Source organism: Hibiscus syriacus, unplaced genomic scaffold (genome assembly GCF_006381635.1).
Source record: "Hibiscus syriacus cultivar Baekdansim isolate YM2019G1 unplaced genomic scaffold, ASM638163v2 tig00112496_pilon, whole genome shotgun sequence".
NCBI lineage: Eukaryota > Viridiplantae > Streptophyta > Magnoliopsida > Malvales > Malvaceae > Hibiscus > Hibiscus syriacus.
In genome coordinates, this window is record NW_024063346.1 from 256,699 (window position 1) to 279,731 (window position 23,033).

Sequence of the window (23,033 nt, forward strand, 5' to 3'; positions counted from 1 at the left end):
AAATGTTAGGTACAAATTTAAAATAAATAAAAATTTAGGTACTAAAAAGAAAAAATTGATAGTCCAAATACTAAACGTGTAGTTTACCCTAAAAAATGATATAACCTATTAAGTGATATTAATGGTTAAAATGATTTTTTTAAAAAAAAATTCTTAATTCGAGTAGTTAAGTATAGTGTGTATGTACGTTGTCAATTATTAAGAAATATTGTTAATATATATTATATTATAATTAACTATAACTATTAAAAAAATTGAAAGATAAGTATATATTAAGAACTTAAGATCTACTTTTATCTTTCTAATTTTAATTTATTTTTTATTAAAAAAATATTTCTTACTGGCCTGGCGGAAAAATGATGATAGATTAAACTCACTAAATAATTGATCATTATTGTTTAAAAATAAATAAAGAATATTATAAATAAAATAATACAATTTTCTACTCATTTATTATAATTTTTATAATATTAAATTTAAAAAAATATAAATATAAATGAATTAATATTTTATATTTTTATAATTGTTAAATGAATAATTAATAATACAAATAATTTTATCTCCGTAGCCAAATTTCCAACATTGACAAGACATTATAACCATCCAAACACCGGCATTCATAAAATTTGATTAATTTATAAAATTTTCTATTGAAATATTAAATTAGTTGTCAGATAAACTCAAACAGTATATAAAAAATGTAAATAAGCTATGATGAAATTTAAATCAGCTCAAACGCTGTCATTCCTATTGAGATAGGGAATGATATTCAGGGAGGTGACCAACAAAATTAAATAACATGTATCAAAGGAAATATTAATACAATGATAATGTACATATTTCAAAAATAAAATTGAAAACATAAATTCAAATAAAATTAGTAAAAACACGAACTTACTTCACAATAGTATGTCGGAAAATATATAATTATTTTATCAATAAATCGAAAAATACAAGTTGAGACAAGCAATCTATTTTAAAAATATTAAAGTTGAAAAAAAGAGAGTAAATTAGATCATTAATTAAATCCTCGTTGTGGTAGGGGGGGGAATTAGACATTATTGGGAAAGATAAGATCAAATATTTTTTTTATAAAATAAAATCATGGTTTGGCCATTTTGTATGCGAAGGTGAAACATGCCACCATCAATTTTAGGAAACAAAATAAGGTCGGAGGACCATAATCCTGATTAAGACTTGTTAAAACAATATCTAAATCAAAGGATCCAACTCTGTTTCACATGTTTTCGCTAATGGAATTTCCTGGTGATTATTTTATTTCATCATGAAAATGGGTTTTATTTTTCCAAGTTCAAATTATTAACGAGAATTAAAAGAAATAGAGAGAGACATATATTATAAAAAATATGAAGAGTGTATGGAGATGAATCCAAGTAATAAGATTTATAAAATTCAAGGACTATAATAAACAAGAAAAAAAATATTACGATTAAAAAAGTTCATTTCAAATGTTAAGTTGTTAAGCCAATTCATTCATATATGTTTATGTTTACTAGTTGTTGTTTTAATTAAAAATAATTACAAATAAATAAGATAAATTGTATATGAAGAGGAAGAGGGACAAGGGCATAGGACAAATTACGGTGTGCAGTGTGCACCACTGTTTCTAATGTGCGCTACGTGTTCACGACGACGGAAGTGGCTAAGTTAGGAAAATGGCTGGGGCCTATGGAATCAATCAAACAGACATTGCATTGTAGCCAAAACGACGCGTTTAATTTACTCTTTGGTCAGATATACAAGTAGACAATCCGGAAAAGTCAACAGTTAAGGACAAAATAGTACTCTCCAGGAAATTTCGTTTAATAAACAAAAAGAAATAAAATAAAAAAATCATATAATAATTGTAAGTTGATTAATTAAATTAAAGGAGGAATTTGGATTAGAATTGATTAATTTATTTTGAGAGCAACTTAAAAATATAATTAAATCAAATAAAAAATTAAACTTCGATCGAAATCTAGATTCTTCAAGTTCAACATCGAACAACCAAAGTTTTAACCTCTGATATACTCTTGAAAATATAATCATTATAATCTGGGATCATAACTAATATGTCTTGAACTCATTCCTGGTCATCCGTGGTTTTGTTTTTCAGCAGAGAGAGAAAGCGCGTGTGGTAAAAGTGTTTGAGGATCTGACACTGAAGAGAGAGGAACGAAACATTGATGGTGAGCTCTGCTTGATTGTGATTTTCATTTCCTTGTTAGATCTCAAATTTCTCCTAGTATTTTGCTGCTTTGTTTGTTTCTTGAGAAAAAAAAAAAGAAAGCTTCCCTTTCAAGTAGGAAAGAGAAATCCATGCTTCCTTTAAGTTTCGCAAGTCCCTTCATTGTACCATTCTTCCAAAAGTTTCTAAATCTGATTTCTTTTCTTGAACATTTTTCCTTGCTTCCGGTGATTTGATACATTCCTTTTTATTATCTTCAATAGTTTTCTTTTCGGTGCTAAAAGAAACTCTACGTTCATTCTTCTCTTAATTTCTGGATTTTTTTTCGTGGTTTTCGTATAATTTGGAGTGTAATAATTAAATTCGAACTTTAATTTTTTTCCTATTTTTCAATTTCTAAAAGAGGTCTCATATTTCCTTCCTCGACGCTCAGAGGAGTAAAGAAGAGTTGACCTTTGCTTACGTTTAAGCTCTTCTTAGCTTCAGTTACTTTGATGAAGGTTAGATTTTATTCTAAATTACTTTGGCGAATTTTGGTGCTTATTTTTAAGGGTTTAAAAAGGTTTTTTTTTGTATTTCTTGTACTTTCGTGTTCCAGATTATAAGTTTGAATAAAGGTTTTATGGGAAGGACATGGAAACTAAGATTTTCAATTAAGAGAAACTAAGAGTTTTTTTTTTTGGGGGGGGGGGTGTGATTAGGGTTTTTAAAACCCCTCCAAAATAATAGTTTCTGATTTAGGTATTTTAGTTGCTTTTTATTGGGTCCATTTTGATTGAGCCTTTTTCTTTTATGAGAATCTTCTTTCCTTGCTTTGAGATTTTCCCCATTTCTTACTTTCTCATCAAGAAAATTTCAGTTTCGAAATTTTTAACTTTAAGCTGTTTGTGGTTTGATTTTGCAGCTGTTGCATGCGTGTGGATCTTCTGCACCATAACTGTAATTTAAGCAAACCATTTTGGAGGACATAATAATTCTTTTGGGGTTCTTTGTTAGTGCTAAGAGTAAATGTCGTTCCGAAGTATAGTTAACGACGTGAGGGATGCTATCGGGAGCTTATCTAGGCGTAGTTTTGAGGTGAGGTTGCCTGGTCATCATAGGGGAAAATCTCAGGGTTCAGTGCTTGAGTTGCATGATCAACCTATGGTTGTCCAGAATAGCCGCTGGGCAAGCCTTCCCCCAGAGCTGTTGCGTGATGTGATAAAGAGATTGGAAGCGAGTGAGAGCACGTGGCCTGCTCGCAAGCATGTTGTTGCTTGTGCCGCAGTATGCAGGTCATGGAGGGAAATGTGCAAAGAAATTGTTAGATGTCCTGAGTTCTCTGGGAAAATCACCTTTCCAGTTTCTCTGAAGCAGGTTAGGTCTCTAATCAATTATGATCCTTTGTCTTGGTAATCACATACGATTGCATATGTGTTTTAACTTTTGCAGTCGAATTTTCATTTATATACAATGGTGACTGACAATGTTTACATTTGCTAATTAATCACAGCCTGGACATAGGGATGGAACTATCCAATGCTTCATAAAGAGAGACAAATCTAATTTAACTTATCATCTTTTCCTTTGCCTTAGTCCTGGTAAGCTACTCTTGCAGTCTCGTCCTTCAAATTCATTGGCTTGGTCCTGAGACTTACGGACATCCTTTCTCTGGTGTTTTTACGTGTTTCTTTGGCATCCTTGGGCAATACCACAAATTTATTGTTAGCACTAATGTTTCTATTGTGATAAGTTTAAGTTCAGCGCTGTGAAAAAATGTATTTTATTTTATAAATTAAATTTCTCTTGTTCTTTGGATGCTAATATAGCTGTAAAAAGCATCCTATAGTTGTAATATTAATTCTTTGACTTGCAATAATGCTCCCTCTGTTCACTCTGGAAGGCCTTCTAGCAGAAACGGTTGTAATATGCAATAAATATATCTTGTAGCAGGTCTGTTCCTAGATATTTCCATAAACACTTCTTGGCTATTAGTAAGTAGTAACCTTGTAAATCTGCTTTCATTCGAATGCCTTGTTGATCCCTCTAGTCTTGCTAGGATTTTAATATATATATATATATATATTACGACAGAATGTTTTCAGCTAGTAATTCTAATAGTTGTGGTGCATTTATGTTAATCAGCTTGGTTTCAAGTATAAATGTCATTTGTTTATGGGTGGATTTTCTGTTGTCCTCTATGACCAGTGGCTGAGCTGTGTTACACAAATAGAATTGTTATGGTTGAGTTTATACCAAGTGGTTTACTTTAAGCGTTTAATAATACATGAATAAATTGGAATGGGCTCTAATGTCCTTTTTATGCTGGAATAAGTTGAACTTCATCATGTGTCTGCATGCAACTTAAATAAGGTTTTGTCGGCCATCTTTGCCTCATGGTGGCCGGGGATCATAACCCTCTATTTTTAATTCCCCTTGCACCAAGGGGAACTATTTCTCTAATTTTGTCTCCTTAATTCCAACTAGTTATAGATAGCACATTATCATGGTGTTATTTGTCCTACATGCATAGAATTTCTTGCTTTCTATTTACCATTTATATTTAGGTTTGTGACCCTGACTTTGGTATATTTCCCTTTGCAGCCTTGCTTGTTGAGAATGGGAAGTTTCTTCTTTCTGCAAAACGGACCCGTAGAACTACTTGCACAGAGTATGTAATCTCTATGGATGCAGATAGTATATCGAGATCTAGCAGCAAATACATTGGAAAACTTAGGTACGATTTCTATTATTTTATCAGGATTTGAATGCAAAATGTGCTAAACCACCTGTTGTATTATATTTTTATATTAAAGTTAGATGCTTGACAATTTTGAGGAAGGAAACAGTGTATAATATTCTCCTGTAAGTGCTCTCTAGTTTGTTTGTTGTTGACATTATTTGTTAGGTTGTAAATGTAAGTCTGTGAGGCTGATATTTTGATGCATAATGTAAGTGCAAAGTATGCACCATTGAGCTGATTTTCTATCTTAATTTTTACATATTCGCTAATTTTGCAAATAAGAACACCCTAAAGTTTGTTTTTCGTCTTCAGGTCTAATTTTCTTGGTACCAAATTCATAATTTATGACACTCACCCTCCATACAACAATGCTAAGCTTTCACCACCTGGTCAAAGCCGAAGGTTGTATTCAAAAAAGGTCTCTCCAAAGGTCCCCACCGGTAGCTACAACATTGCCCAGGTCTCCTATGAGCTGAATGTGCTAGGTACTAGGGGACCTCGTAGGATGCACTGTAGTATGTACACAATTCCTGCTTCAGCCCTCGAGCCAGGTGGCATTGTCCCTGGCCAGCGGGAGCTTATGCCCCGATCCCTTGAAGACTCGTTTCGAAGCATCTCTTTCTCAAAGGCCATTGACAACTCATCTGAGTTTAGTAGTGCAAGATTCTCGGACATTGTTGGAACCCGCGATGAAGAGGATGAAGGAAAGGAAAGGCCTTTGATTCTAAGGAACAAACAACCAAGATGGCATGAGCAGTTACAGTGTTGGTGCCTGAACTTTCGAGGAAGGGTTACAGTTGCATCGGTCAAGAACTTTCAGTTGATTGCTGCAAACCAACCAGCAGCTGGTGCACCAACCCCATCACAGCCAGCACAACCCGACCACGATAAGATAATCCTCCAGTTTGGTAAAGTTGGCAAGGACATGTTTACCATGGACTACAGATATCCACTCTCTGCATTCCAGGCGTTTGCAATCTGCTTGAGCAGCTTCGACACCAAATTGGCATGTGAGTAACAGAGAAAGCTACATGTTAAGCAAATACAACTGTTAGCTGGGTATCGGGTAACTTGCTTTCTAGAATCGGAATAGGATGGGTTGATTGTATGAAGTCTTATGTACAATTCGTGGCCAGGAACTGGCAAGGACACGAAAACATTTGTTCACCTTTCATTTCTCTTCCTCTGTTTTAATCTCCTTTGAGACGGATTTCTGTATTCTGTTCTATCTTTGAAAATGATCTGAAAACAACAGGTGAGAGTCGGACGTAGAGTTTACCACGTTTTTCTTGAAGATCTCATCCTCTCAGGCCTTGGGGCCCAGGCTTCTGGTTCCTATTAGGTACATATACATTTTCTTATAATGAATAGTCAATTACTATGTATAGAGAATGACCTGATTTTGAAGGCGGTAGCTTGTCGGAATTGTGCTTGGAATTCATGTGGTGGCAGAGTATGGTCTGTCGCAGACAGAACATTAGATTCCCAAATCCCATGTGTTGTCGTCCACGTCTTCATTTGTCTGGCCTTTTTAACTGGAACCCCCTGTCAGCAACCCATAGTCACGAAAATTCTGTTTAGATGCCAACATATTCCTTCTCACAACATTATGCGAGTCAAGTAACTTGCTCACATACAAACTACAATTTGCTTGACCTTATTATTTACTAAAGCTTACAGTAATTGCCAGACATGTATAGTTAATGTGGGTGACTAGCTATTTTAAGACGAAATTTGTTAGTATGTATTTTCCAACTTTGTTGGTGTGTTTTTGCCTAAATTAATTAATTTATTTTTTTAGATAAACTTAAAATCAACTGACGACAAGTGAAGAAATTTAATATATAAAGGGAATGGGGTAATCACAAATATATATATATATATATATATATATATAAACGACTTTTTGGTTTGATTCTCGAATATTTAAAGTTTAATTGTTTTCTTGTTTACACGAATTAATAGAATGTTTCACAACCGGTAATGGTGAATGCCATTAGTTCACCAACTTGATTTGATGATGGATATGATAAGATCTTATCAAATAATACAGAAAACAAGATGTTTGGTGGCCATTGAATGAGTGTATTTAAAAGAAAGAAAAAAAAATAGAGTTAATACTATGATTCAGGGAAAGTTATTGCGCTGCAAGTACATTTGTCGATCACAGTATATTTATACGAGGCAATTGCATTATATGTCCCCCAAATTATATTTTTTTAAATTAGTATTTAAAGTTTTGAATGTTCTAATTTGATTGTCAAATTATGACTTTCATTCTAAATTAGTCCTTAAACTTTTGAATATTTCAATTTCATTCCCACACTATGATCATCACTCTAAATTGGTCCCAAACTTTTGAATCTTTCATTTTGTCCCCAAAGTAAACCAAATATGTAATTAGTTTCAACCATAGTTTAATTTGAATTTTTTTCCAAACATAATAATAATAATAATAATATAATTTGGCCTAACGATTTTATTAACAAAGGATGTGATTAGTATTTTCATATAGTTTAGGATGAAATTGAAATGTTCAAAAAGTTTAGGGACTAATTTAGAATGATGATCATAGTTTAGGGATGAAATTAGAACTTTCAAAAGTTTAAAGATTAATTTAAAATAAATTACGATTAACACGTTCATATAACAAATTTTACCAAAAAAATTCATGTAACGAAAATAAAAACATTATTAATATAATATACAAATACAAGTTTAATTATAATCAATATATATACATGATAAAATTCAAATATAAAATTTCAAATTTATCGTAATTTGAACAATACTAATAACTTAAGATCTTAGTAACAAATATTAATTTAAGGGTAAACAATAATTAAGTATTAAGAAAATCAAATAAGAGAAATCGGTAATCCCCACCAAAATATTTTAGAGCTTACCAAACTTTGACCGAGACCGCCTCAACCCTAAACGTGTCAATCCACACCCAAATATTTGAGCTAGATCCCGATATTACCCTCTCAAACCAATGGCAAACTCGGTAATTCAATCCTTTGCGTTTTCCGCTTTTAAACCCCCGACATCTTTTGCTCTCCATCTCTTGATTTTTTTTTTTAAATAAATAAAATTGGTTAAACCCACGATGTAGAAATTTGGATCTTTTTCTCACCGCCGCCGCCTTTACCTCCACCACTTCCACGATTAATTCCACTTCACACGATTCGTACATGCGTTCAGGTAGACGTTTATATTAGTTGTGTTATGTGAACTGTAAAGTCTATGAAGAACTATCGTCAATTGGAGAATACCACGGCTGATATGCTCGATAGTCAAGATCTATGATGTGTTAGGGTTTTTCATTTATTTATTTTATCTCTTTCGCAAAATACCCATTTTTTTGTATTTGATTCCTAAAACCATTTTTTCAGTTTAAGATGCAGGCACAGTGGAAGAAAATGTAATCTTGATGTAAATGCAGGCTGGAAAGCTTTATCTGATTCATCAGTTTTTTTGGTTTTGGGTTAAAAACATGGTATCAAATTTAAAAGTTTGGTTGATTGGGCCCAATGATGGAAAACTCATTGAATGGAGCAGTTTTTCTGATTTTCGTTTTAGAGAGTCTACAATCATCATCTGTTGTTCAATTGCCTCTCTTTCTGTTTCCCATTTCTCTACTTTTTTCTACTCTCTCTCTCTCTCTCTCTCTATCTCTATTCTTTCTAAATTCTATATTTCTTCTTATGGACACGGCTGTTGGTTGGTAAATCCTCTCGATGAAAACCAGATTGTTAATACTGCAAATGACCAAATATAGCTATGAGATCTGAGGGCACTGTTGAACCTTTTGAATCTGAGTTTATTATCCTGTTTATTATTTCTTAGTTTTATTGCATCTAATTTACTTCTTGATCGTACTTCTACGTGTAATTTGCTTAATGTGTTTATTAGCAGTTTTCAACAAGGGGATTTTTTTGTTCTGTTATTTGATCGTTTGTAATTACAGTTTGGAAAGGTAGTGCTACAGGGTCTTAGTATGACATCAGTAGATGTGCTTCATTACTCTTATAAACTATGTTAATCTCTTACTATATCATACATGCAATTAGTTTTTCTGTTGCTAGATGAAATGTTTGAAGCCTCACTGAGAACTGTGGTAAACCAAAATGCAGCTTTGTTTATTTTAAATGCTTGATATATTTGCTTGGGTCGGTAGTGTCTGATTTAACTTTAATCATGTACTCCTTGATGTGCTTTTTATGTCTTTTTCTATCAATTATTGTATCATCCTCTACTTAATTTGCTGCATTGAAAAGCGTTATAAAATTTATTGTTTGAAAAATTATTGTCACTCTTTTCTTGTTTAACCTTAACTAGTATTTCTCCTGTCCATTATCTTATAATACTTAAGAGAGTATGTTATTTCCTTAGTGGTTCATCTTGGTTCAAGTCTATCTCACTGCTTTTTATACCAATTTTTTAAGATTTGCTTAATGAATGTAAAATGCTTTAACATGTAGAGGATAATGTGACGAATTTGTTATTTAAGATAGTTATTTCGTTTATTGTTGTTTTCTTTTTTCTTTTGACCTCTGTGGATGTAGATTTTAATGAAAGTTGTGAGCTTCACTGTCGTTAGATTGTGTTGTTGAGTTTATTTTGCTTTATTTGAAATATTTTGTCCTCTTAAAACGTTATTGGCCTTTTAGGATATTGTAAACTAGATTAGAGCCACTGTGACCATTGTGCTTTTTCTCTCGTAGTTCATAGTTTCTTCTTTGTTAATGTTATGTATGTATTTAGAAACCTGTATCTTTGGTTTCATTGAGACTTAGCTGATTTTTGCCCAATGATGGAAAACTCATATTTTCTTGGATGGTTATGGTTTTCAATTCATCTTTGGCTTTTGCACACCACCTCCTTTCATTCTCTCTCTCTCTCTCTCTCTCCATGTGCAATGTATTGCATAATCTATACATATGTATACATACACACATGCATACATATATATACATATATATATTTATCTTTGCTGGCCAGGTGATGTGTGAGAAGCTATTGATGAATGGGTTTAGTGAACTGTACATGATCCTGACATAGCTATGAGTTCTGAGGGCTTCTTTTAGTTGCACTTTTGGAGAGTTTTTGAAGGTAGCTGTCTTCATGCATAGGATGCTAATGTAGTCTGAGTAGAACTGTCTGTGTTGTTTATATTTTGACATCTGGCTTCAACTAATGCCATATAATGTGCCAAACTATTAACATAAGCATGTGTGTTTTTCACTTTACTTTCTGAGTATACTTTTTCATGCACTGTTAGTGATATCTTATATTGTTTTATAAATGTATTGAAGCTTATTTAAAAGTTTAATTAATGCATCACAAAAATGAAGACATAGTATTTAAATTATTTGTTAAATAAAAAAATGTGTTATACTTGCATTATAAATTTATTTAAGCTTCTTTAAATTTTTTATTAATGAATCATGTTATTGTAGACAGTATTTAAATTTAATCGTAACCTCCATGCAACTAATTCATTCTGTTCACTTCCCCCTCTTTTGCGTGGATTTTGTTGTGATGATATTTTCCCCCCAATGATGGAAAACCCATTTTATGGAGCTATTTTTTTCTGATTTTTGTTTTGAGTCTTTACCATCATCTGTTGTCCAATTGCTCTCTCTCTCTGTATTGCTGTTTCTTTATCCTGTCTAGTTTCTATCTATAATTCTCTCTCTCTCTCCCTCTCTCTCTCTCTCTCCCTCCTCCCCTCAATTCCTCAGTTATTCCTATCATTAATATATATATTTAAGGACATGGATGATGATTGGTTAATTCTCTTAATCAAAGCCAGGTTTGTTAACACCGCAAATGACTACATATAACTACGAGATCTGAGGGCTTTGTTTAACTTTTTGAATCTTTTAATTTTTCTGTGTTTGTATACGATTTACATGTTAACCATAGCCTTGCACTCCCTTAGTTGAATGCATTGTTAATAGTGGTTTTCTATTTCTTTTTGCTGTTAATATGTTTTCTTAATAACTAGAGTATGATGTAATGCTACCGAATGGTAATGTGTCCTCATTTGATATGTTATGTATTTCTCTAGCTACATTAATCTTATGAACTATGTCAATCTCAATATAGTATTTCCAGTTGATATCACATTCTCTAAGCTGTTTTTGGATATTAGTTTGTACATCAACCTGCCCTCCCCGATGATGAATGCTATATGTACATGGAGGTTGCTATTCCATTGTTGTTGGCCTCCATCCTTTCTACTATTTGTAATCACTAGTCTTGGCTTCTTTCTCATCTTCTCTCTTACTTGGCGGAGCTGCTTTTGTTGTTGTTGTTGTTGTTGTTGTTATTATTATTATTATTATTTGTTGGTCTTATGACTATTGATGGCAGTTGTGGAAAAGGATGTGGAGAGCCTTGGGAATACAATTACTCTGAGGGGATCTCTGTCTGTTTTTGCTGCATATATTTTATAATACTTTTGATTAAATTTATATTCCTTTATTATTTTTAATTGCTGGTGTTAAAATATGTAATTTTTTTTATTGTGCAATCTCCTCTAATATGTTTCATGTTCGTTATCTGGCTAATAGAAATAACCTATTACCGTGTTGTTGGTTGCGGATCCATATTTTCCATGACTGCTGTAAAGCTAACAGAAAGCACCGTAAATCTTCGATGGTGTTGCTGTTCCACTCGTTAATTTGTAAATGCTCTGTTGGTTCTTGAATTGAAGTATGTAATTTCTTTTAAGTGTGTAGTTACGAATCCTGAATTTTATGGCTTTGTAATTTTATAATATAGCACTGCATTGAACATTGGAACTGGGTAATGAAACATTAACTTCATATCTTGAATTATGAAATAAAGATATATTGGTCTAATTATGCTTTTCATCCTTATATTGTTTCCATATTTGAGATTAAATGTCACGTCACCATTGAATTTCAATAAAAATTGAATTGCGCTGGAAGTCATGTGAGCAAAATGATAAATATTTCTCTACTTTGAAAAGGAAATTCAAAGTCACATCAACCTAAAAAATATTATGAAAAATTTAATATTTTTTTGTTGGGTGTTATTTTGAAAATGTTATTTTTTTCTTAACATTTTTTAATTGTACACATTCTTCGTAACATTCAATTGAAAATGTTATATTTTTTGTAACATTTTAGGTTGTGTTCAATTGAAATGTTATATTTTTTATAATAATTTTTATTTTGTTTATGTTATGTTGTTATTTAACCTAAATTAGGCTGCTGATGTATAACTTCCCACTTTGAAGAGCTTGAAAATATTTTAACCTAAAATTCAGAGTTGAAAATCTTATCATTGTTTACGTTTTTGGTATGGCTTTAAATTGATAATTATTCTTTTAAAAGATGTATCAAATAGTCTTATTTAACAGAAGAATTTTGATAGAATTATAATTGAATTCCAATAATTAAATCGAACTAAATCAGTGAACTAAAAGTTAGCGTCAATTACTCTCTACTGATCTTGTCCAGCGTGTGTTAGGAACTTCTCCTCCCCTCGAATGATTTGAGCAAGGATCTTTCAGTGTAGCGTTGGGACCAGTTGGGATTGTGCTCTATGAAATTTGCCTTTGTGTGTACTCAGAAGAATAGTTGGGATGAGCCTGATACAAAATGGAAGTTAGCGTGTAGTTTCGATGGCCCACAGAGGATTTGGCAGTTCATATGGTTGCTTCTCCGCCGCCGACTTATGACCAATACCGAACGGAAAAGACGGGGTCTTACGGATGATGATCGTTGTCTGTTGTGTGGCGCTGAGAAGGAATCAATTACCCATATCCTTGGGGACTGTCACCAAGCCCGAGCAATATGGTACCATATTATTCCAGCACAATCTTCTTCTTTATTTTTTTTCACAACCATTATTTGATTGGCTCACTTCTAACTTTGCAGGGAACGATACTATGGATTATCACTAGAGACACCTTTTTGGGATCCTTATTTGGAAGCTTTGGAAGCATCACAATATGTAGTGTTTAACGGGCAAATTGATGCTTCCTCCGATATCCTTCTATCGGCCAAAGCTTGGGCAGGCTAGATCAAGGCAAGGCAATTTATACAACCCAACCTGTTCAACATAGATGCTCCACCAAATGGAAGCATACTCCTCCGAGAGTTATAAAGTTAAACACGGATGGAGCGATGCAACCGAACTCCATGAAAGTGGCGAGTGGAGGTGTATTTCGAGATGAGAATGGTAAGTGCATCGTTGAATATAGCAGGATAATCGACAAATGCACTGCCCTCTTAGCAACATAGCTTCCGACATATAGGTGATCAACACCAATAATATTCAAGTTGCCCGCAATCTCAACTCTCCTCCCCAATCGTTTGAGCCTACACTTCTTAGGAGAATCTTGCTCTTCTCAACCGGTCCTGGAGCGTTAGAATCAGTCACACTCCGAAGGAATTTAATCGGCTTGCTGACTGCCTTGCTCGCATGGGATATTACCGAAGCATGGAGATTTCCACGTTTACTCACCCCCCTCAGCAAGCTCATCACATTTTTAATTCAGACATGTCTAATATGCTAGATTGATCTACCCACTAATTTTATGGCTATCCATGTTAACAAAAAAAGAAAAAAAGTAAAGAGTTCCAAGATCTGGGGATGTCTAAGGAAAGACATCCTAATATAAGGCAAATGAAATATTAATATTTTTTTAACATTTTCGGTAGAACGCTATCTAAAATGTTATTTTTTTTCTACCGGAAATGTTAATATCGGAATATTCATTTTAGGTAGCAAAATTAACATCTTCGATAAAAAAATAATATTTTAAGTAGCGCTCTACCAGAAATGTTAAAAAATATTAATATTTTTAATAGCGTCTTTCCTTAACCTTAAATTAAGTTGTCATACAACAAAACTACCACTAAGATCTATGGGTACCGATCAAATGGAACGCGTCGTTTTCGCGTCAAAATAATTCCTTAATCCCAAAAGAAATATAAAGAAAATATAGCAAATGGAAAGTAATGATCGATCTCAAAGAGACTATGCAGTTTCAGATTTAATTATTTTTTTTGTTTTTGAACATTAGAGTTTGGATAGGGATAAAATTCAAGATTAAAAATATATATAAAAATAAAAATAAAGGTGAGATAATAATAAGATAAAATAGGGAGATTTTGAAAGATTGTTTGAAAATAAGATAAAGACAATTAATAATAATAAATAATAAATAGAATAAAATAATAATTTGATTTTGAAAAGAAAACTTATTGTGAAAAGTAACCTTAAGCTTTCAGCTTTGACTCAGATCATCGAAATAGATCTTTATTTCAGGATTCACATCGGTTACTTGTCTAAAAGGACAAATCCTTCTGACTATGCTTTGTATACCGAATACTCAAGTGCAATCTTTAATATCGGTTTGTGAATTGATCTAAGCAACAACAATGCTACAGATCTAAAAACGTTGATGCTCGAAAAGTTGCCGACTCAGATTATGTTGTTTCAACAATAACTTATTACGATCTTAATTTTCTCTTAGCAAACAATTTTGCTAAATGTGTTCCCAGGAAGTCGAATGTGCTTCAATAAGTCGATCATTCCTCCCACGTTAACCATAACAACATCCAGACCAACGTCGATTTTTGGTTTTGAAAATTGTTTTGATTTAAAAATAAGCCCAGAAAACAGAAAGATATATCTGAAGCGATTTAAGTGTCTTACAATTCTCACGTTTGGAGTTAATTCTCACGTTTGGAGTTAAATCATCGCTTTAGCTTTCGGCTTAAGAGAAAATTAGCTTATCATAACAAAAGTCATAATTAACATATTTAAAAATGAAACTTAAAATAAAATAAAATAAATAAAAACTTGAAAAAGAAAAGAGAAGAGAGAATTTTATAAAACTAGAAAGAAGAAAAAAAGTAAATTCTTTGAGAGATATATTTCTAGATTTATCCTGAGAGAGTTTTTATAGCCTTCAAAATCCTAAAAATAAGATAAAGATAATCATAAAATAAAGAAATAAACCCTAATAAAAATACTTAAAATTATTTAAACTAAAATACTAAAAACAAAGATAAGATAAAATATAAAATAATATTTAAAATAATATCTTAAAATATGATTGTAATTTAAATCTAGATTGCAGAAACGTGCGAATGATCTATTCATTCTTCTAGAAGTGCTAACTGAACATTTTAAAAGGTGTTAACATCGTCGCCTTTTAAGATGCGTCATGTCTGAAGTTATGCACACTAATCCAATTTTAATTCCGAAAAATAAAAAAAATTACAGAATTATATTATTCTAATGTAATTTCTAAAATTTAGTGTCATATCCAAAAAAAAATCAAATTGAATAAATATACCACAAATATCAAGATTAAATAAAAATTTAAAATCGAAATAACAGATAAATAAAGCAATTATCATCTACCCATTAATTTTGTGGCTATCTTTGTTAACCCAAAAAAAAAGTACAGAGTTTCAAGATCTACGGGTACGAATAGCATAGGTAAAACTTGAGACTGACACTTGAGTTGTCTAGTCTTTCTGTCTTTGTTTCCGATCAATATCGTGTTCCATCCGGCGGATGCTTGTTTCACGGTGAGTACTATTTCATTGTTCTTTTCGGCTTTTGATTCATCATTGTGTGCGAGATCTGCCCATTTTAGACTCCAATTTCAGATGGTTGAAATTCTGTCTCTCTCTCTCTCTCTTTAAGTATTTGATCCAGAACTACTAGAAAATGGATCAGTTATTTCTGATCTTCACTTTGGCCGTTTCCTTTCAGCAATGGCCTCGAGAGCATCTTTCTTTTCTTTTCTTTCTCTCTGGGTTCATTTGATGAACATCTCTTTCTTTCTTCATACGGACACTGCTGCTGTGTGGTTGGTGCTCTTAAGGAAAATTAGTTTTGTTGGTTAAAACCACGAATTACAAACCATAGCTACGAGATCTGAGGGCTTTTTGTCATGCCATGCTGTGCTCTTGCGGTATTTGTTTAATTGGCTTATAATTCATGCAATGGATTAACTAGCAGTAGTTTACGGTAAATAATTGTGGGTTATCGGTTTTGTTCTATGCTTGACTACAGTTTACAAGTAATTGATGGGTGGTAATTGGTTTTGCCTACCTGTTCCTGTTTTTGTCTACTCCAGAAGCTGTGCCCTTTCGCAAAAATTATAAGCTTTACTACCATAAAAGACCACATCGATCTTTAATGTTTCAGCTAGTGTTTGGTTTTTTTTTTATGAAATTTGTGGTAAAAGGCTTTAGATGTGGCCTGGATTATAAAATTACTTGTATGCTATGAATATTCTTAGACTGATTACAAGTATAAACAGCCTGACTATTTAATTTTAAATTATGGTTTTCCAGGTTCTGTAAAAGATGTTTTAAACTATAGTTTCTTCCTACACGAATGCATTCCATTATTCGATTGTGGTTTTCGTTTTTCCCCCTATGATTTGAATCTTGTCTTGAATATGTGACGACGTACTTGGGTATAATTTTCTTCTATAGTGACTACAGGTTAGAAAAGTTTATGCTACTGCTTCTGCTGCTGTTGCTGTCATTGTTATTGTAATAGTGGCCTACATGGCATGTTCTATAGGATTGCTTGGTTAAGACTTTTATGGAATACGTATGCGGTTTATAGTTGGTGTAATGGTATATCTTGTATTGCAGTTTACCAATGCAAGCTGCGCGAGAGAAATTGCTTGAAACACAGTATTTTGTGAACAGAAGAGAAGCCAAAAACTGAGAAATAAAAGTAGCTCTCTCTGCCCTTCTTATAGATTCTGTTGTTATCGGACTGCATTGTTGATGGAGAAATAGGCTGACACACTACTGGGGTGAATTTCTTGACCGCGGATTAACTGAAATGGAAAGAAAAATACAAAGTTCCCTAAACAAGGTATCGTTTGTATCAATCACCATAGCCACACTTATTGCCTTTTCTCTCTTCCTCCAAACCCCAAAAACAAGCATCCCACCAAGCACTCCCCAAAAGCCTCGCTTGAGGTTCCCTAACTCCACCTGTGACTCTACCCCTCGCCACTATCTTCCTCTTTCCAAGAAGAATGCCCGCCTCTGGTCCTCCAAATCTTGGATGACCCAGGTCTCTTCCTTTACTGAATTCTTCACCCAACTGTACCAAATGAGACTCCTAAAGAAGCACTCCAAAGTCCTCTGTGTCTCTGCTGGAGCCGGCCACGAGGTCATGGCTTTATCTAAAATGGGTCTGGAGAATGTCATAGGTGTTGAACTGATAGAATCCTTGCCTTTGGTTAGCAGGGCCAATCCACATAATCTTCCTTTCTTTGATGGGGCTTTCGATGTTGCCTTTTCTGGTCATTTGGTGGAGGCCTTGTATCCTATGCGGTATGCAGGGGAGATGGAGAGGACAGTCAGGAAAGGCGGACTGTGTGTGGTGGTTGTGGATGAATGTAGCGAGGAGGAAGTCAAGGAGATTGCCAGGTTGTTTAGGAAGTCTTGGCTTCTCGGTTCGTCCAATGTGACCTTGAATGGAAGGAGAGTAACAACGATTATAATGAGACATAAAGCTAGTGATTAATCAGGTTCTTCGTTTTTAAAACACTGTAGTGGTTTGTATGTAGTATTGGATTCATGTTCATTAGTGTATATCAGTACATTTGAAAATGACAAACATGGATGTAATCTGAGGAAAGATTGGAGCAACTCTTTTCTTTCCAGTTTTGCATTGATTTAAACTGTTCCTAGCTAGCTTGTTAGCCACGGATGGAAGTCATGTAACTAGTCTTTATGGTAATTAATGCCAGCAATCTCCCACGAGTGATATGCTTGATACGTGGTGTGAGATTTGTGGTTGAAGTTGAGCATGGATGGATTGAGAGGGTTTGGGGGATGCTCGTTTCTCATGAAAAATATAAATTTTAGTATAATCTAATTATTATTTTTTTGTATTTTTTATTGATTAACTGTTTTATCTTAAAATTTCATTCTCCTAGATTTTTATAAGTTTATTCATAGAAGGTAGAAGAGAGCTGGAAATGTGACGTTAATTAATGCATTTTACGGGTGGCAGTGGTGGTTTATTGTCATTTTCAGGCAAGTCAAGCCGTCCAATTAAAGGCATAATCCTTGTACCAAATATTTGATTCTTCTAACTAACAGATAAAATCAAGCTGAACTATCGCATTCATCTGTAACAAATCACCAAACAATTAAACTATTATCGCAAAATATAATTAAACGTTTTTATCATAAATACCTAACTAAAAATTGTACTTTTAATGAAACCAAGAAGAGAAAGGAACTTGCCGTCTTCCATTTCCGATTAAGGACGATGTACACGTGGCTCTTTTATATCCTGAAACTTCCAACTTATTAATTTGAAAAATCTTATCCGTTCTAAATAGCACTAAAATAGTAGTTTTTAAGTTTAAAATGAAAAAATTATAAAATAATCATTATATGTATCAAATTATTATAAAATGATCATTAAATTTTATCAAAATATTACAAAATAATTATTAAATTTATGAACTCCACAGTGACAAGTTTATAATATGTTGATAATCTAGTTATTATTTTGTAACTTTTGAAAGTTTGATGCTCAAAAGGATTATTTAAATATAGTTTAGTGACTTCATATTGTATTTTATCAAAAGTATTTATAATAGGCTGTTAGGTTCGGTCCCTTTCAGGATCTGCCATATACTTCCATCACTTGATTTCTGACATTTTACAATTATTAGCACCCACTTGCCAGAAGAATAAAGGTATCAAATGGCTTTTAAACAAATATACGTTATATATAATATTTAGGGTAAACTAATCAAATGGCTACTTAACTATGAGATTAATACTGACATGACCATTATACTTTCAATTTTAGTAATATAACCACATAACTATTTAAGTGATTTCAAATAACCACTTGCCGTTACAAAACAAACGACATAACTGCTGTGGTTGTTATTGACTAATGACGAGTCAGAAGTCCACATCAATTATTTCATTTATTTTGTAATTAAAATAACTTAAATAGTTATATAGTCATATTACCAAAATTAAAAATATAATGATCGTATTGACACTAATCTCATAATTAAATAATCCTTTGACTAATTTATTCTAATATTTATTATACAAACTTTAACTTAGTTCGAGGGTCACATGTTAATTAGAATATTAAGTTAATTGAAAAGTAATATTATATTTTTCTTTTAAATAATAATAAAAATAAAAGCAAAATAATTTATATATTTATTCTGTATTTCTATATCAATAATTATTTTTACCCTAAAAAATAGTTTTCACTCTCAACATAATTACAATAAACTCTAGTTTGGATAATTATGTTGATTAATTATTTATAATACTTAAGCCATAAGAAAGTTTTAATAATATTATTTTACATTTGATTTAACTTGCTGGTAAAATCACTTAAGCTTTCCATTAAAAAATACATCTAATTTAATTCAAATTTAAAACTTGTAATTAATTATTTTAACTTACAAAAATATTTTTAATTATTATTATACTGATGTGATCTTAAATGGTACTGATATGATATATTCAAATATTAATTAATTCCTGACGTGATATTGAAAATTAATTAATTTTGAAATAAAAATTAAAATGCTATTTATTTCCAAAAATAAAAAAATTATTAAACAATTCACTATATTAAAAATAAAAATAAAAAATTGTGAAATTGAAAAACTTAAAGAAAATTTCACAACAAAAGTATTTTAAAAGTCAAAACTTAACCTATTTTTTCGTGAGTTTTTTTTAAATCTAAGGTGAAATAAAATGATATATGTTCAAATACTCTCAATCATTTAACAATGAGCGTTCATACTCTACCGCTTGAGCTTAAGTCATGGGATAACAACAAATTCATTAACTACTAATATCCATGTGATTTGGATGAGATAGATAACGTGGGAGATCAGTGTTACCAAAAAAAAGTTTAGGTATCAAATTTGAAAAAAAATATAATATGGAGAGAAATTTGTCAAGTAAATTAAAAAAAATTATTTAACTAGATAACGATATGTGTCATGACATGTGTCACTAGTAACACAAACATGTATATTAAAGAGTTAAGATTAAATTGATAGAATATGTAAATAATAAAGATCAAATATATAAATATATTAATTTATTAATCATCAGTTTTTCATTCAAATGTTACAAAATAATTTAATTGACATTATTTAGATAATTAAATGATATGACTTATAAAATTAAAAGATTAATAGTTCAATTAAAATTCACTTATAATTAAAAAATTGAATGTATAATTTACCCTATAAAATTGTATCTTTGGTCGACCACAGATTAGACCTTTCAGTTTCCCAACAACTATAATCAAACGCAGTCCAAAAGTCCCCAATCAAATGCCATCTCCTTTACTAGGGTTTCTTCGTCTATCTCACATCTTCTAAACTTTAATATTAAATCCAATTTAAACCTGAATTTGATTTATTCAGTTTCGTAATTGTTGATATTCGATGTTAGTATCTCAGGTGCAGGCGATGGAATCGCATTCAGTTTCGTAATTGATGATATTCGATGTTAGTATCTCAGGTGCACGCGATGGAATCGCCGAACTATGTATCGGCTTCGCACGAGATGGAGTCGTTTCAAAGGCAAGTTGCCGACAGATTTCATGATTTATCTTCGGTGTCTTCCGATGAATTGCTTTCACTTCCTTCGGTTCGAAAGTTGCTCGACGTTTTCCTTTGTTGTCAAGAGGAATTTCGGGTCATCCTTTTTAACAACAAAGCTCAACTGACGAAACCTCCCCTGGACCGTCTGATTGCCGATTTTTACGAACGTGGTGTTAAGGCTCTTGATGTTTGTAATGCGGTTCGAGATGGAATAGAACAGATCAGGCAATGGCAGAAGCTGCTAGAAATCGTGCTTTGCGCTTTGGGTGATAGTAATGTTAATAATAATGGTAGTGAAAGCTGCTTTCGGAGAAGTCTAGGAGAAGGGCAATTTCGTCGCGCGAAAAAGGCGTTGATAGATTTAGCCATTATGATACTTGATGAGAAAGATTCCGGTCAAGCTTTGGCTTATCGGAATCGTTCCTTTGGAAGAAACAATCATAGCAGCAGTCACTCCAAGGATCATCCTCATCGTTCTTTGGGTCATTTCAGGTCGTTATCTTGGAGTGTTTCGAGGTCTTGGTCTGCGGCTAGGCAGCTCCAGGCCATAGGGAACAACTTGAATGTGCCACGAGGGAATGAGGTTGTGGCTACCAATGGACTTGCAATCCCTGTTTACACAATGGGTTCTGTTTTGTTGTTTGTAATGTGGGCGTTGGTGGCTGCAATTCCATGCCAGGATCGCGGTTTGCAAGTTCATTTTTATGTACCCAAGCAGTTTCCATGGGCGGCTCCGATACTTTCGTTGCACGACCGGATTATGGAAGAGTCGAGGAAGAGGGAGAGGAGAAGTTCTTGTGGACTGTTGAGGGAGATTTATCAAGTTGAGAAGTGTTCGCGGTTGTTAGGTGAACTTGCCGACTCTGTTCAGTTTCCGTTGAGCGAGGAAAAGGAAGTGGAGGTTAGGCAGAGAGTGAAGGAACTGAGGAACGTTTGCGAAGCAATGAAGGAAGGTTTAGAACCATTGGAAAGGCAAGTTAGGGAGGTGTTTCATAGGATCGTTCGGAGCCGAACTGACGGTCTTGACTCTTTTGGAAGGGGACACAATCCTGAATAAAACACTGTTGTTGGGTTGGATTTGGCTTAAATTGTAAGTGTCAAATGTACAACTTGCAAATATGTTTTGATTTTGGCCTCGACGGAATTCCAGGATCATGGAAAAAGGAGATGAAGTTGGAAAAGAAATGGAGGAGGATTTTGAGGCATGCACCACCAAAATTTGAAAAAGGAAAAAAGGCTGAGGAGGAAAACAAGGATGATTTTCTTGTCTGCCACCACTATCAGTAAATTTGTGTTATTATGTGTAATCAAATTTCTCAGTAAATTTGCATCTTGGTTCTGTAGTTGATTTTTTGTTCAAATTTTTTGTCTATTTGTCAGTGTTATATACCTTTTGGGCGACTTTGTTAATAGTCTGCACTTAGATACAATAATAAGATGAACGCTTATGAACCAGTGTTCAATTTATTTGCCAAGTTTTTGGCCAAAGTTGTATCTACGGGATGAAATGAAAAATTTTGTGTGATGGTTTCCTCATGAAAATACTATCCGTTTGCTCTCTCGGCTTATTCCTAGTATTTGCAGGACTTCTATTTACTTGATTTTATCCTTGTTTCTTGCATTGGACACTTAATACTTCTTTAAAGCAGAAGTCATTTCTGTTTTGCTTTCTACCCCACTGTCCAGCATGACTATTGAGAAAATTGTGGCATTTCATCTTGGTTGAAGTCCTTGGACTAACTTTTAATGTGCATGCGTGTTTGTGGCTCGTCTGGCGAGGGTTGCTGGACATCAATTCTGTCTGTGCAAGCAGAATTTCATTGTCCAGTGGTGAGTAATGCAACGTGTCATGTTTGCTGTATCCAGTAGTGGAATGATGATGATTGATTTTAGTGTTGGATGTGTGTGGTTTAGACATCTGTAGTCCTATAGCAACAGCTCCTGTAACTATTGTGGAAGGGACTCACTGTCCCATTTGTTGATAATAAGCGGAACATAACATGTGCATAATCCAGAGGGAGCATATTCAACCCCTTTTGCTACCTACCAAACGGGCTTGGAGAGACTGCCACCACACTCTGCTCCTTGCAACACTTCAAAGTAGGGCTGTAAAAATAGGTAATCAGTCAGATTTCAGTTGGATCTTGACATCAGATCCAGATCGGGTTCAGGTCGGGTGATTTTCAGTTCGGATCGATTTCAGTTCAGGTCAAAACAATTCAGGTCCGAAGCAGATAAATACCAGGTTAATTCAGGTTCGGGTTGACTTCAGTCAGATCTCGTTCAGATCGGGTCACATCATTGACAGATAAAATTCAGGTCAAATGTTTATCGGATACGAATTGAGTTCAGGTCGGGTCGTTTTTATTTTTTTGGATTAATTAATTTTTCATCTTTCGTGATTGTTGAATTGAAAGTTGTAATTGTATTTGATTTCGAGTAAAATAAGAGAAAAATAAATAATCATGGATCAA

General features: G+C 33.2%; 3 protein-coding genes across 7 annotated transcripts; all 3 read left to right on the forward strand.

Moving 5' to 3' along the window:
* The first annotated feature begins 2,047 nt into the window (after positions 1-2,047).
* Positions 2,048-5,975, forward strand: LOC120180448 (tubby-like F-box protein 8). Of its 5 annotated transcripts, XM_039185768.1 has the most exons (6): positions 2,230-2,691; positions 2,790-2,932; positions 3,096-3,547; positions 3,684-3,771; positions 4,775-4,907; positions 5,226-5,974. In XM_039185768.1, exons 3-6 carry the CDS (start codon positions 3,200-3,202, stop codon positions 5,929-5,931), a joined length of 1,275 nt encoding a protein of 424 aa, XP_039041699.1. In that variant the 5' UTR covers positions 2,230-2,691; positions 2,790-2,932; positions 3,096-3,199; the 3' UTR covers positions 5,932-5,974. The 5 variants fall into 5 exon arrangements, with proteins under 5 accessions (XP_039041698.1, XP_039041700.1, XP_039041699.1 ...); XM_039185767.1 differs by lacking the exons at positions 2,230-2,691; positions 2,790-2,932 and adding an exon at positions 2,048-2,192; XM_039185769.1 differs by lacking the exon at positions 2,790-2,932 and having other exon boundaries at positions 2,228-2,691; positions 3,174-3,547.
* Positions 5,976-15,361: 9,386 nt separating this feature from the next.
* Positions 15,362-17,622, forward strand: LOC120180440. The gene is made up of 2 exons (XM_039185761.1): positions 15,362-15,499; positions 16,583-17,622. Exon 2 carries the CDS (start codon positions 16,779-16,781, stop codon positions 17,469-17,471), a length of 693 nt encoding a protein of 230 aa, XP_039041692.1. The 5' UTR covers positions 15,362-15,499; positions 16,583-16,778; the 3' UTR covers positions 17,472-17,622.
* Positions 17,623-20,457: 2,835 nt separating this feature from the next.
* Positions 20,458-21,794, forward strand: LOC120180464 (UPF0496 protein 4-like). The gene has a single exon (XM_039185783.1). It carries the CDS (start codon positions 20,462-20,464, stop codon positions 21,614-21,616), a length of 1,155 nt encoding a protein of 384 aa, XP_039041714.1. The 5' UTR covers positions 20,458-20,461; the 3' UTR covers positions 21,617-21,794.
* Positions 21,795-23,033: the final 1,239 nt, after the last annotated feature.

What these genes read in the sequence shown, in the direction of transcription:
- LOC120180448 (XM_039185767.1), top strand. Translation starts at nt 3,200, where the DNA reads ATGTCGTTCCGAAGTATAGTTAACGACGTGAGGGATGCTATCGGGAGC. An exon ending in TTTCCTTTGCCTTAGTCCTG is followed by an intron (nt 3,772 to 4,774) that starts GTAAGCTACTCT and finishes TTCCCTTTGCAG; the next exon opens with CCTTGCTTGTTGAGAATGGG. An exon ending in AAATACATTGGAAAACTTAG is followed by an intron (nt 4,908 to 5,225) that starts GTACGATTTCTA and finishes TTTCGTCTTCAG; the next exon opens with GTCTAATTTTCTTGGTACCA.
- LOC120180464 (XM_039185783.1), top strand. Translation starts at nt 20,462, where the DNA reads ATGTTAGTATCTCAGGTGCACGCGATGGAATCGCCGAACTATGTATCG.
- LOC120180440 (XM_039185761.1), top strand. Translation starts at nt 16,779, where the DNA reads ATGGAAAGAAAAATACAAAGTTCCCTAAACAAGGTATCGTTTGTATCA.